Source organism: Ciona robusta, chromosome 2, assembly GCF_009617815.1.
Source record: "Ciona robusta chromosome 2, ASM961781v2".
NCBI lineage: Eukaryota > Metazoa > Chordata > Ascidiacea > Phlebobranchia > Cionidae > Ciona > Ciona robusta.
Genome location: NC_143236.1, coordinates 2970709 through 2982875, shown reverse-complemented (window position 1 = coordinate 2982875; position 12167 = coordinate 2970709). Strand labels below are relative to the sequence as shown.

General features: G+C 33.3%; 4 protein-coding genes across 4 annotated transcripts; 1 reads left to right on the top strand and 3 right to left on the bottom strand.

The window, feature by feature from the left end:
* Positions 1 to 78: 78 nt before the first annotated feature.
* On the bottom strand, positions 79 to 2198 carry LOC149740139 (methionine--tRNA ligase, mitochondrial-like). The gene is made up of 3 exons (XM_089872389.1): positions 1888 to 2198; positions 1563 to 1690; positions 79 to 1381 (listed from the first exon to the last, which is right to left on the bottom strand). The coding sequence occupies exons 1-3, from the start codon at positions 2196 to 2198 to the stop codon at positions 117 to 119; spliced, it is 1704 nt and encodes a 567-aa protein (XP_089728515.1). The 3' UTR covers positions 79 to 116.
* A 6-nt stretch (positions 2199 to 2204) lies between these two features.
* On the bottom strand, positions 2205 to 4356 carry LOC149740138 (zinc finger CCHC domain-containing protein 7-like). Its single transcript, XM_089872392.1, has one exon. It carries the CDS (start codon positions 3905 to 3907, stop codon positions 2609 to 2611), a length of 1299 nt encoding a protein of 432 aa, XP_089728518.1. The 5' UTR covers positions 3908 to 4356; the 3' UTR covers positions 2205 to 2608.
* A 328-nt stretch (positions 4357 to 4684) lies between these two features.
* On the top strand, positions 4685 to 6620 carry LOC149740137 (UPF0462 protein C4orf33 homolog). The gene is made up of 4 exons (XM_089872398.1): positions 4685 to 4960; positions 5084 to 5144; positions 5332 to 5574; positions 5823 to 6620. Exons 1-4 carry the CDS (start codon positions 4777 to 4779, stop codon positions 5917 to 5919), a joined length of 585 nt encoding a protein of 194 aa, XP_089728524.1. The 5' UTR covers positions 4685 to 4776; the 3' UTR covers positions 5920 to 6620.
* LOC149740136 (cytoskeleton-associated protein 2-like) lies at positions 5986 to 11014 on the bottom strand. The gene is made up of 10 exons (XM_089872390.1): positions 10855 to 11014; positions 10616 to 10774; positions 9248 to 9755; positions 8845 to 8983; positions 8524 to 8607; positions 8029 to 8202; positions 7769 to 7853; positions 7021 to 7192; positions 6680 to 6818; positions 5986 to 6398 (listed from the first exon to the last, which is right to left on the bottom strand). Exons 1-10 carry the CDS (start codon positions 10859 to 10861, stop codon positions 6285 to 6287), a joined length of 1581 nt encoding a protein of 526 aa, XP_089728516.1. The 5' UTR covers positions 10862 to 11014; the 3' UTR covers positions 5986 to 6284.
* Positions 11015 to 12167: the final 1153 nt, after the last annotated feature.

The following is a 12167-nucleotide window of genomic DNA, read 5'->3' as shown; positions in this document are numbered from 1 at the left end:
GTGAGTATTCCTGTGAACTTTCTCTAAAAACTAACCTTTATTTGAAAATTAATGTAATGACCTACTTACACAGAGAACTGCCAAGGCATAACTTTATTTAAAAACAAAAAAAAACACTATTTCTTTAAACGCTTGAGGAGAACTGTAGTATCGTTGCCCAGCTTTCTTCCTATTAAATGTTCATGTTGGCCATTTAACTCAAGAAAACTTTCATTAGCTTTAACCCACGTTCTTTCATTTTGAGGAATATTTAACTTGTCCAACAGTTTTGTGGCCAAAGTTGGAATAATTGGCTGAAGAAGAATACCGGCCACCCTTAAACCCTCAAACACTGAATGAACTATGCTTTCCAACAGTTTCAGATCATCGGGATGTTCGTCTAACTTCCACGCTTGGTGTCGGTGAACCATCATGTTTGCTTCCCTTGCAATGGAGATGATTTCATGAATTGCATTGTAGAAGTGAAATTTTGAGCAATGGGAGTCTGCAACCGCAGGAAGGTTTTTCACTTGCTGTATGTAATTCATGTCCAAGTCTGTTATTCGCTTTTCAATGTAGTTGCCTAAGTCATCCTTGGAGAATATTTCTTTATGAAATGGAGGGTAGTGATTCTGAGGATTTAGTTTTTTAGCTCCTGCTCGATTTAAGCAGTTCCCCAAAACATTGACAAGATCCGCATTTATAACTTCATAAACCAAACTCTCAGTGTAATTACAATCATGTTCCAACACTCCTTGCCTAAGAAGAAAATACTTAAACCCCTCTGCTGTTACTTTTCCCGCAATATCAAATGGATCCACCACATTTCCTTTGCTTTTCGACATTTTGGAATAGTCTATAGTCCAGTGGGAACTGGCAACAATTTGTTTAGGCAGTTCAATACCAGCAGCCATTAAAAACGCTGGCCAAAAAATTGCATGAAACTTCAAAATATCCACCCCTATAAAATGGACATCTGCTGGCCACATTTCTGTGTAACTTGATCTTGGATACCCAGAAACTGTAAGGTAATTGACCAATGCATCCATCCATACATAAATGGTCTGGCTTGAGTCCCCAGGAACGGGAATCCCCCATGGAACCCTACTTCTCTCTCTGGAAATAGAGAGATCTCCAATTTGTTCATCAAGTAACTTTAAAACAGCATTCCTTGCTTTGGATGGATAAACAAAATCTGGATCACTTAGTATTTTTTCTCGGATAATATCGGTAAAAAAGGAAAGTTGAAACATATAGTTTGTTTCTTTAGTCCACTCTACTGCATGCCCGGATTCAATGGAAACATATTCGCTTTTCCCTGTGGATTTATTGTGAACTTCTTCCACTTGGGACTGAGTAAGAAAAGTTTCATCGGAAGTGCAATACCAGCCTTCATAAATACCTGTACAAACATGGATTCTTTAAAACATTGAAAATAGTAGAAATAATATTCAGGGTCAATATATTTTAATCATAACAAATCATCAAAACCAGTAGAAGTTTGGTTGTTATCTTATTTAATGATTTAAAAATGGTGTTGCCGCATACTAGTATCATTCAAGAAAGTATCAATTGTTTGCTACCTTTGTATATGTATCCATTACTTTGAACAACTTCCCAAAAGTGTTGAACAGTTTCTTTGTGTCGTTCCTCAGTGGTACGGATAAAGTCATGATAACTTAACCCAAACTCGTCACACATTTCTTTGAACCTAAAATCCGTTAAAAAACACTCTGTTAGTATTAGTGTGTTACAAATGGTATTATGGTAAAAACTATTTTATTTGACTGTTATACTAGATCTTAAAAATAATCCCGTATTTTGTTAAAAATATTTTTTATAAATTATGGTAATTATTTGTTTTGTTTGGATATTTACAAAAGTAACCAACAATGATCAGAATCTTACCTTGATGATATTTTGTTACAATATTCTATCGTTTCCATATCATTTATGGCTGCAGCCTTCATCACTTTTGAGCCATATTCATCTGTTCCTGTAGCTAACCGACACTCAGTGTCAGTTACAAGCTGTTTCCATCGACAAGCAGTATCAGCAAGGGTGGTGGTATACAGGTGGCCAATGTGTGGCACAGAGTTAACATAATAAATAGGTGTGGTTGCATAGTAAGTTTTGCAGCGTTTAAAGAACAACTTATGCGAAGCTGATCTAAGAAATTGCCGCTTAAGATGACACAAAACCAAATCAGGAAGCCTCATTTAATATCTGGTGTAAAACAAAAACACAATTACATTAAAACTCACATAGCCGTCTTTTTGGGAGTTTTAGTTCATAAATGAATTGACGATAACCAAATTATGAATCACTTCAATTCAGAACATGTGAAATGCAATAACCGACCACCAAAAGAAAAAGAAAATGGTAAAACAAACACATTATGTAAACAAGACACAATTGACATAAACAATAGCTCAGCAGCACTTAAAAATTAGACTATTGAGACACCATTTAGTTTTACAACAATACAATATGCACTGCTTGCTGTTTAAACATTAGCAGTAAGGTGGTAAGACTAAAGCGAGCTGTAAGATCAACAAAAGATAATTAACTAAGTCTTGTATTTAGTATTTACTAGGTAGCAGTTCTGTTTCTGAAGTTAAAATTATTATCAGCTTTTGATTTTTTTCCCCAATTTCTTATTTAACTTGAACTTCTTGTTTTGTTTAAAGTTTTCATCCTTGAAATTTACTGCTTTGCGTTTTAAAGATTTTTTTGGTTTCTTAGATTTTTTCCCTGAATAATCACCCAAATCTTTTTCTTTTTTAAATTTGATGTTCTTTTTGGTTTCTTTTTTCCTTTTTTTATTGTTTACACCATCATTTCTTTTCACCGTCAAAGCTTCCTTGGCAAGGTTAAAATGAACAGTTCTAGTTACCTGGACGTTTTTGTTAATTTGTGTTTTATCTTTTGTTTTAACCATGGGTCGTTTACTACTTTTTCCAGATGATTTTTTCGCATGTTCAATCCAAATCCAATGATCATACCTAAATACAGTGGGCTGTGTAACAGCAGCAAATGTCTGACTTCTTGATTTCTTACAATCAAAGCCAAAATGTCCACGCTTTCCACAGTTGTAGCAGCATTTCTTCTTGCTCATGGGTAGTGGCAAGGATGAGGTGACTAAGGAACCAGCTTTAGTTGTCTTATGATATTGGCGCCACAAATCAGGACACTCAGACTGTATGTGACCCATTTGCTCACATCGATTGCAGCTAAAACTTAAATGTCGACGAGAGACAGGAATATGCTTGGGACAAAACTTTGCCATGTGTCCTTTTATCCCACACTGAAAACACGGCTTTACTTTCTTTGGTTTAGAGCATTCATTGGCAATGTGACCAGTCAGGTCACAATTTTTGCACCGAACATTAGAATCACCAAAGTACCTTCTTGTATCTCGATATTTATTCAGTCCAGCTAGTATGTCCTCTTTACAAATCTTCCAACAAGCTTTAGAATCATCACTAGTAACTGCATCCTCTGAAACATGTATGTGAATAGTATTCTCTTCATTGGAATCTTTCACATCATCAAGTATTTCCCATTTTTCCAGATCACTTATATCCGAGTCACTATTATCATCAACCAGATGTGAAAACTTCTGTTCCCTCACATCACGCTCATTACTTGATGAACACTGATTATCAAACTCATAGTAAAAACCCAAACTTTTTTGTGTTAAAAATTTACTTAAATGATCCTCTCCCCCTTTTTGTTCCAAAATTTGATTGAAATGATTCGTTCCAGTTCTATTTGGGGAAGCAGGTGTAACTTCTGGAATTACAGGTTCTTGGTGATAATGAATCTGACTGTAAAGTTGAAACTCGAGTTCACTTCCCATGAAATCTGAGTCACTGTCTTCATGCATTGATGATTCAACATCAAATGTTTCATTTTTAAAATCCATGTTTCCTTGCTTTTAATAGAAAAAAAACAATGAATGGTAGAAGCAGCGGTAAATGTTATAAATAAGCAGTATTTCACGAAATAGGTGTCAATGAACGGTTTTGTTAAAAAAAACAACTAGTTGGGTAAGTATATTATTCTTTATATGTGAGCGAAAAATTATGCAGCTACTTGACCAGGAGCAAATGAGTTTCTGTCCATAAGTTCATCAATTCTCTCTTGTATTTGTTGTATTACGTCAACAGCTATAAAAAGATGTGTTTCGTCCAAGTCCTGAAGTATAAACTTATGCCCTTTTCCAAGAGCGTTTGAATCATCCAAATGCAAAAGAAATTGTTTCATAGCAGGATCGCACTCGACAAGAACTCCTTTTGTGACGTTTACCATGTTTTTAAAAGCTAACAAACATTACACAGCAGGCGTCAATTGCACCTGTATTACAAATAAAAACAATGCAATCCAATGTTATTAAAATCAAAACATCTAAACTTAAATTGCGTTACAACTTAAACTAAATAACGTCTAACAAAAGTTACCCATTGAAATGTTCTACGCGTGGATTGTAAAAGATCCCATACATTCTCGTAAAAAATATGATTATAGTAGTTCCGCAAATAGTGCGTAAGAAAATAGTTGATTGCCAAAAATTATACATGTAGCCGAAAAATATAAAGAAATGCGTATGTACAAATGGAAAACTCTAAAAAATGCTTTAGATTAGTTAAAACTTTTTTTGAACATGCAACGATAAATGTTGACTTATGGGATCTAACAAATATCTTTTACATGAGGGACTTTACCTAAATTTCTGCTGAAATATTTTGTTTACGTATTTCATTTTGAAAATTTCTAAAAGCAACACTGAGCAAAATGGTATACGAGTTTGAAATAACACAACAATGGGAAGGTGATCCCATCGATCATGAACCGGTAAAAATGAAGTTGGAAGGCGTGGAAAACGGTGTAAAACTCACTATTAAAGCCCCCTACTTTAACGATCCTGCTCCGGTTGGAGAAGAAGGAAAGCCACTCTGGTTACTTTGGGATTACGAAGGTGCAGTTGGACCGCATGTGTATGTGTTTATGATGGCAAAGTCCGAAAATTGTTGATTTGCTTGAAATTTTTCACTTTATAATATGATAAATTGCAATACATTTATGCTTTTATAACTTTCAGTTGTTGAAGTGTTCTTTTACAACTCAAAGACTGGAGAGTACTATGAAGTTGAATTTGGACCGTTAGTGCTTTCTTCTAAATATCAACATAACTTTAAACAATTTAATTTTCATTTAAAATTTTAACAACTGCCATTTTGCTATAATTTCATTATCCTTATCGTTTAAATAATATAATCTCTGTTACCATTTTCAAAAAGATAAACAAAAAACTATGTTATAACTTAAAATCATATAGATTAATTGCAGGCATGGCCAACATCTTGGTTTGCTCTTCAAGAAATGCAGAGAAGTTTGGAAGAAAAACCTTGAGATGGAATATTCTGCAAAAATCACCGGCAACACCTGGACAGGGTGTGCGATAATGCCTTGGGATTATCTACCAGCTGGGATAGATAAGTTCAATGCATTCGCCATGCATGGTGTGGACACAAACCGCGTGTATGAAACGCTGTATTCGGCACCAAAAGGGAAATATGAAAAACCTGACTTGTAAGTGTTGTAAATCACCATTTATTTCTTTACTAATGAGTTGTCCCAATTGTCGACCATATAAAAAATCCACAAAGTAACATATATGGTAACTCGTTAGCGGGAAAAGGTGTATGATGTGAAACAGAACACCCATGTTATAACGACTATCTTTGCCCCGTCACGCAAGGTCTTTTACTTCCGCACTCATACACTAAACCCCATCTTGTTGAACATTATTTATTACTAGCTTAACAAATTCCTAACAGCCACAGACTCGAGTATTTCCAAGATATTGACATCAACGCAGTGTTTCCAAATGGGAAGTTGGAAAAAGACGAAACCTCAATATGGAATACTGCTTAATTTTAAATGTGCATCACACACTATCTTATCTAATTTTTCATAATTGCAACCCAGATTCTACCCATAAACTATTATGATTCTTTATTTACTGTTTATGTGCAATAAGTACATGAGCAAAAGGAACAGATGGAACACCTATGTTGCCTAAATATTTTCCAACCATATATATTTTAGTTCAATATCAATGCATTTTTAATAATAATTATTAAACAAAGAGTTAAAATTTAAAATCATAGCTAATACATAGCATTATGGGTAATCAAAACATGCGCGGATAAAACAGCATTTAAAAAATGACACTGCATTGGCATCCCATGCATCATGGCAGTTATATATTTATAAAACAATGTTTATATATTTTACTGTTATCCCAAGTTCAGAATGGTAGAAACATCAGCATAATCTTCCCCAAGTGCTTTGTTCTCGTCAAACACAAAGTCACATGATTCCATCTCCTTATTCATTGACTCCAGCAAATCCTATTAATGTTATCTCATCTTAAAATAAATATCTTGTCCACATTTTAAATTGTCATGTCCAAAGAGCATTGCTTGGATCTATATTTAGTTATTTACTGTAAAATTGTATTTTTTTTGTATACAGAATAAAATCTATAAAAGTTAATGTAATACATTCCTGTGCATTAAATTGTTCTTGAAAACTCTCATTATATATCCAATAAATAAAAACATTTAAATAAATATTTCGACTTTTTAAAATACCTTCCAAACAAACAAGTTAAAATAAAAAAAAACCTCACTTGTGGGTTGGTGATACATGGGTGGTGGGGTCGAACATACTGCGGGTACTTTGAATTTGCATTCTCAATTCTCTTCGAACGACGAACCGGTGTTACTATGGCACTTGTGGTAAGAGGCAGGGCTCTTTTCAAGAGGATTCTAGGAATAAATGCAATCTTGGCTTTAGAAAGGGGCTTTCCGAACATTTTTGCTTACAACCCCTTTTAATATTCTTAAATTTTTTGCTACCTTTTTTTATACCATAACACATGCAGTACTTGTATATTATTTTTTTTGACGACCTCAAGTTTAAGAAGTCTTGCTTCATAAGAGTTTTAAAATATAGTAATTGTGAACTTACTGTTTAAATACTGGTGAAGATTTCGAAATCATCCGTAACTTGATGACGGATGAAGGAGATCCAGCCACTAGAGGTGATGGAGGGTGAGATGATTTTATCGGAGTTTGGAATACTTGGCCACGTATTGGACTTGTACGTTGGCTGATTGTTGTTGAAGAAGATGTTCCTTGTTCTGGTAAATTTATTGTTAAGTTTTAAAATTAGAGGCTTTCAAAACTTACTGATTAGTCTGTACCAGATAATTGCTATGAAAACTAAACAATAAACTATACTTTGTTACATGAGCACTAAAAGCATGAACCTATTATTACTATTTAATGCCAAGTGGTGTATTATGCAATGATGTTGCAAGAACTTTCAGTACATTTAAAGTTATTGTGGAACTTCTTTTTTAACCAATGATTCCTTTCACATAGTAACTCCAATCATTCCTCATTCGTTGGTTTAATGTAATAAACTAGTTTACACTAAGCTCAAAATAGGTTTACACCTTTTCCTTTAAAAACTTTTGGGTCTAAAATATAGTGTTCACATAATTTAGCCCTAAATTGTCGCAGAATTAATTTGAATTAATGGCATTTGCAAAAATACTATAAACTACGTTACATTTAAATGTTTTTGTTAAGAATGGTTACTAAAGCTGTTTTACAAGGGTTTAATAATATGTACTCTCTAGCAAGTATTAAGGGCATCAATTAGATTAGAATAATAGAATAATAAGATCTAAGATGTAAACTTTTTTTCTTACCATTGATAGAATAGCTTGGGGTTATGTCCATTTTTGGTGGTTTTGATATAAATTCATTCAACGCAACTTTTAACTGCTCCAATGGCTAAAATGATTTTTAAGTTAAAATTATTATTTCATGACTTACCATGTATATATCATTACGTATTGAATATATATCATTACATACCAGTAAGTTCAGTAATACTTGACTTGTATTTTTTTAATGCATATTTTTACTATTAATTTGCATGAAGTATTTAATATAACCATCTCCTTACTTGTGCATCGAGATCCACAGCTGTTTCATAAACATTTAATATTTCATCATTCGATTTTCCCAGTTTTTCATAAACAGCAGCCATGGTGATCCAGTATATAGCATGTTGTTCAGCACTTGGGATTTTCTCTCGAAACTCAACAAGTCTCTGATGTACTTCAGTAGGTGAACAATTCTGAAAAATAAATAATGAACCTGAAAGTTTTTGTTTTTTTACCATGAGATCCTCAACGCGAAAACATTGTTCGAGTTCTCTCTGTAGACCAGAAGACACTGATTGGGTTGAGGTTTGTTGCTGCCACCATTATGGGTTCATGGGAAAATGTGTCGTTGGGCGAAATGTGTGTAACAGCAATTACTCAATCCCCCCAAAAAAAGTTTTCAGCTATACACAAAAACTAAATATTTACCGACAATCGACAAAGTTATATTTAATGTGGTAAAACTCATATTCAGATAAAGGTAAGTTAAAAATGTCTTAAAGTCTTTAATTTACCTCATTCAAGCAATCTGTTGCTTCCTGCATGGCATGTTTCATCAGTATGCTGATCTCATCTTGGTAGTCCTCCTCTCTAAACCTCTGTTTATAATAATTACAGTAAACAGGGAATACATACATAACTATATACCCGTAGCCCCACCACTCTTACAGAATGTTGTTAATTATTCCAACCACAATCAGGAAATTTTTAGATGGCTAGATACTAACATAAAATATTACAAGTTACACTCTGTACTTCAAAAATAATAAAAATTATGAAGCCAAATGTCGCTTAACAATGTGGAAAAAGCGAGCAGGCAAATCACATATTTTTACCGGCCAATATGAAGTCCTGCTGTTTCCAGTTTTTTGTTGTGGTGAATTTACTGGAGTTAGCATAGTCTTTGCTGGTTTAAAACCACGGAGATGATCAACACTTTTCCCACGAGATATTAACCATGCTTTGAGCTTCAACCTACAATGCAATTTATTCTAAAACATTTATCTAATCACAATGATATTGGTACAAATAGGCATATATATATAAGTTTAAACATGATAGCCTTTGTTACAATTTGTTTTAAATAACAACTTGACAATGTGATCTAAATTCTAACAGGTACAAATTGCCATGATCGTTATAGATTTACAAAGTATATTATTCATCTTCATTTCATACACATTTATATCTAATTTAAATCTATATTTAAAGATGGAAATTGAGGGAAGGTCTACATACATTCTCTCCTCTCTTTCAGATTGCTTTGCCAGTCGTTTCTTGGGCGCTGGAGTTTTACTCCTTTGTTCAGCAATAAAAGTCCTTACTCTGCTCTTAGGTTGAACCGATTTCGAAAGAATACTTCGTCGTGTTACAGATTTACAAACTGGAGTTCTCATAGGTTGAGAAATCTTTTTTGGTGTGCAGTTTTCTTTTGAAACAATAGCATGCCCCATGCTTCGACGAAGCAGTTTTTGTGACAAGAGTTTTTTCGAGGACATAGGTGTGGCTTGTAAGTTTCTAGCTACCATTGCTTTGGTTGGCGTTTTTGCAAGAAGAGTATCATTATGTTTCATTGAATCTTTAGTCGCATTAAATTTGTTTTCTCCCTGTCTGATCTTTTGATTGGTTAAATTACTTTTTCTGCCAAAAGTTTTTGCAGCTTTGTTGGTCTTTGAAGGAAGTCTTTTAATAGTTTTAGGTAGATTTGGTTGAGTACTTTCGATCATCTTTATAGATTTCTTTGTGGCTATTAAAATAAACATGATCACTTTTTAGTTGGTAAATGAGAGGATAAATATGTTTCATTCATTCACATAGTTAAGGTCCTTAAGGTCATATCAAACTTGGTGGGATCATGATAATGTTAATGTTCAATTCAACCAGCCTCAAAATGGACCCTTGGTGTTTTTACACGTGTGAATAAATCATTGTGTGAGATAAAAACAAATGTTACACAACCATATCTTGAAAAGCAAGTTGATACCCGGGGATAAACGACTGCGAGTTCAATTGTTGTTGCATTCGATTAAGAAAATAAAAAAGCGAGGTTACCCATGCATGCTGTCATAAACATTAAAATATTAGTGTGTGAAAAACAAAAAATAAACGTGGGGCTACACAAAGAAGACGGTACACTTTTGCCGCTAGGAGGCGGTGACAAATTCATTTCTCTATTCTATGGGGAGCAGTTAGTTTCACGGTTTATACACATAAGATTTAAATCCCTAACCCCTAACCCCAAACTCGTGCTAATCAAACAAAAAAAACTTGAAAAAAAAAAAAAGTATTCTAATGTGCGGGACTCAAATCCGGTAAAAATGAAACAACGAGAGTAAACGACCGCACGCAAACAGTTACACCACAGACTCGACGACAGTAAAGTGAACGAAAGAGCGTATATAACGGTCCTAATGTGGAAAAATGTTCTTACTAGTGTTTTATGAATTTAGAAAGGTATTATTATTTAATTAATTTGTTTTACATTAACACTTTGTAGTGTTGTTTTGTGTGTTTTTCCGTATTTTTTAATTTAAATAATTACCGACACCTAGCAGAAAAAGTGTACCGTCTTCTTTGTATAGTCCCATGTAAAAAATAATGGTTTACCTTTATCAGTACAATTCACTTCAGCCACGTTTTGACACTTTTTAGTCAGAATTCCTCGTTTTACATTTGTAGCATTTGCTTTTATGTAATTTTTTGATAACTCTTTTGGTTTCTTTCCCTTTGATATAAGGTAAGCATTGAGCTTTGCCAATCTTTCAGCTGAAAAGATATTATTAATTTATTTTCCTTTACTTATTAACGCATATCATAACTAAATAAATAGCAAACAAATACCATACCGTCCATTACGCAAGCAGTAATTTGAACTAGAACAACGATGAACTAATGTTTTTGACGGCAAAGCCCGTTACAACCAAAGCATCAATACGGAACAACAACAATAAAGCAATAAAGACGAAGTCAGCAAAAATTCGAAAATCCCTCGTTCCATAGAAATAGCAAGTTTTAATAAAATTCACTGATGCGTTTCAAATTATGATATTTCGTGCATTTTTTAACAGGTACGTACTTTATCCTCTGTCCCAGAACGTAATTCTCGCCGACATGCCTGAGTGGTTAAAAAGAAAAAAAAGGATTTGCAATATTACGCAACGCAAATAGGTTTGTAGTAACATCACATGTCAGTCGCAGAAGTAGAAACTACGAGGTTTACATAGTTAGCTGTATCATGTATAACTGATTAACTGTATCCTGTAGGCTGTATTATATGTATTTTACTGACCTATTCGATTTATATTATTTTCGATAATATATTGAGCTACATCCCACATAAGTGGAAGTGATATGCTCACCATAAGTTATATTTTCTGTACAATATATATCCACCCTAGAACGTAATGAACGCTTTATATGCAATATATCCACCCTAGAACGTAATGAATGTTTTGTATTCAATATATCTACCCTAGAACGTAAGTTATGTTTTATATTCAATATATCTACCCTAGAACGTAAGTTATGTTTTGTATTCAATATATCTACCCTAGAACGTAATTAATGTTTTGTATTCAATATATCTACCCTAGAACGTAATGAATGTTTTGTATTCAATATATCTACCCTAGAACGTAATTATTGTTTTGTATTCAATATATCTACCCTAGAACGTAATTATTGTTTTGTATTCAATATATCTACCCTAGAACGTAAGTTATGTTTTGTATGCAATATATCTACCCTAGAACGTAATTATTGTTTTGTATTCAATATATCTACCCTAGAACGTAATTATTGTTTTGTATTCAATATATCTACCCTAGAACGTAATTATTGTTTTGTATTCAATATATCTACCCTAGAACGTAATTATTGTTTTATGTTCAATATATCTACCCTAGAACGTAATTAATGTTTTATATTCAATATATCTACCCTAGAACGTAATTAATGTTTTATATTCAATATATCTACCCTAGAACGTAATTAATGTTTTATATTCAATATATCTACCCTAGAACGTAATTATTGTTTTGTATTCAATATATCTACCCTAGAACGTAATTATTGTTTTGTATTCAATATATCTACCCTAGAACGTAAGTTATGTTTTGTATGCAATATATCTACCCTAGAACGTAAGTTATGTTTTGTA

What these genes read in the sequence shown, in the direction of transcription:
- LOC149740139 (XM_089872389.1), bottom strand. Translation starts at nt 2,198, where the DNA reads ATGAGGCTTCCTGATTTGGTTTTGTGTCATCTTAAGCGGCAATTTCTT. An exon ending in TGTAACAAAATATCATCAAG is followed by an intron (nt 1,691 to 1,887) that starts GTAAGATTCTGA and finishes AACGGATTTTAG; the next exon opens with GTTCAAAGAAATGTGTGACG. An exon ending in TAATGGATACATATACAAAG is followed by an intron (nt 1,382 to 1,562) that starts GTAGCAAACAAT and finishes ATGTTTGTACAG; the next exon opens with GTATTTATGAAGGCTGGTAT.
- LOC149740138 (XM_089872392.1), bottom strand. Translation starts at nt 3,907, where the DNA reads ATGGATTTTAAAAATGAAACATTTGATGTTGAATCATCAATGCATGAA.
- LOC149740137 (XM_089872398.1), top strand. Translation starts at nt 4,777, where the DNA reads ATGGTATACGAGTTTGAAATAACACAACAATGGGAAGGTGATCCCATC. An exon ending in TATGAAGTTGAATTTGGACC is followed by an intron (nt 5,145 to 5,331) that starts GTTAGTGCTTTC and finishes GATTAATTGCAG; the next exon opens with GCATGGCCAACATCTTGGTT. An exon ending in AAATATGAAAAACCTGACTT is followed by an intron (nt 5,575 to 5,822) that starts GTAAGTGTTGTA and finishes AATTCCTAACAG; the next exon opens with CCACAGACTCGAGTATTTCC.
- LOC149740136 (XM_089872390.1), bottom strand. An exon ending in AGTGAATTGTACTGATAAAG is followed by an intron (nt 9,756 to 10,615) that starts GTAAACCATTAT and finishes TTATTTTAATAG; the next exon opens with CCACAAAGAAATCTATAAAG. An exon ending in TCTTCACCAGTATTTAAACA is followed by an intron (nt 6,819 to 7,020) that starts GTAAGTTCACAA and finishes ATTTATTCCTAG; the next exon opens with AATCCTCTTGAAAAGAGCCC.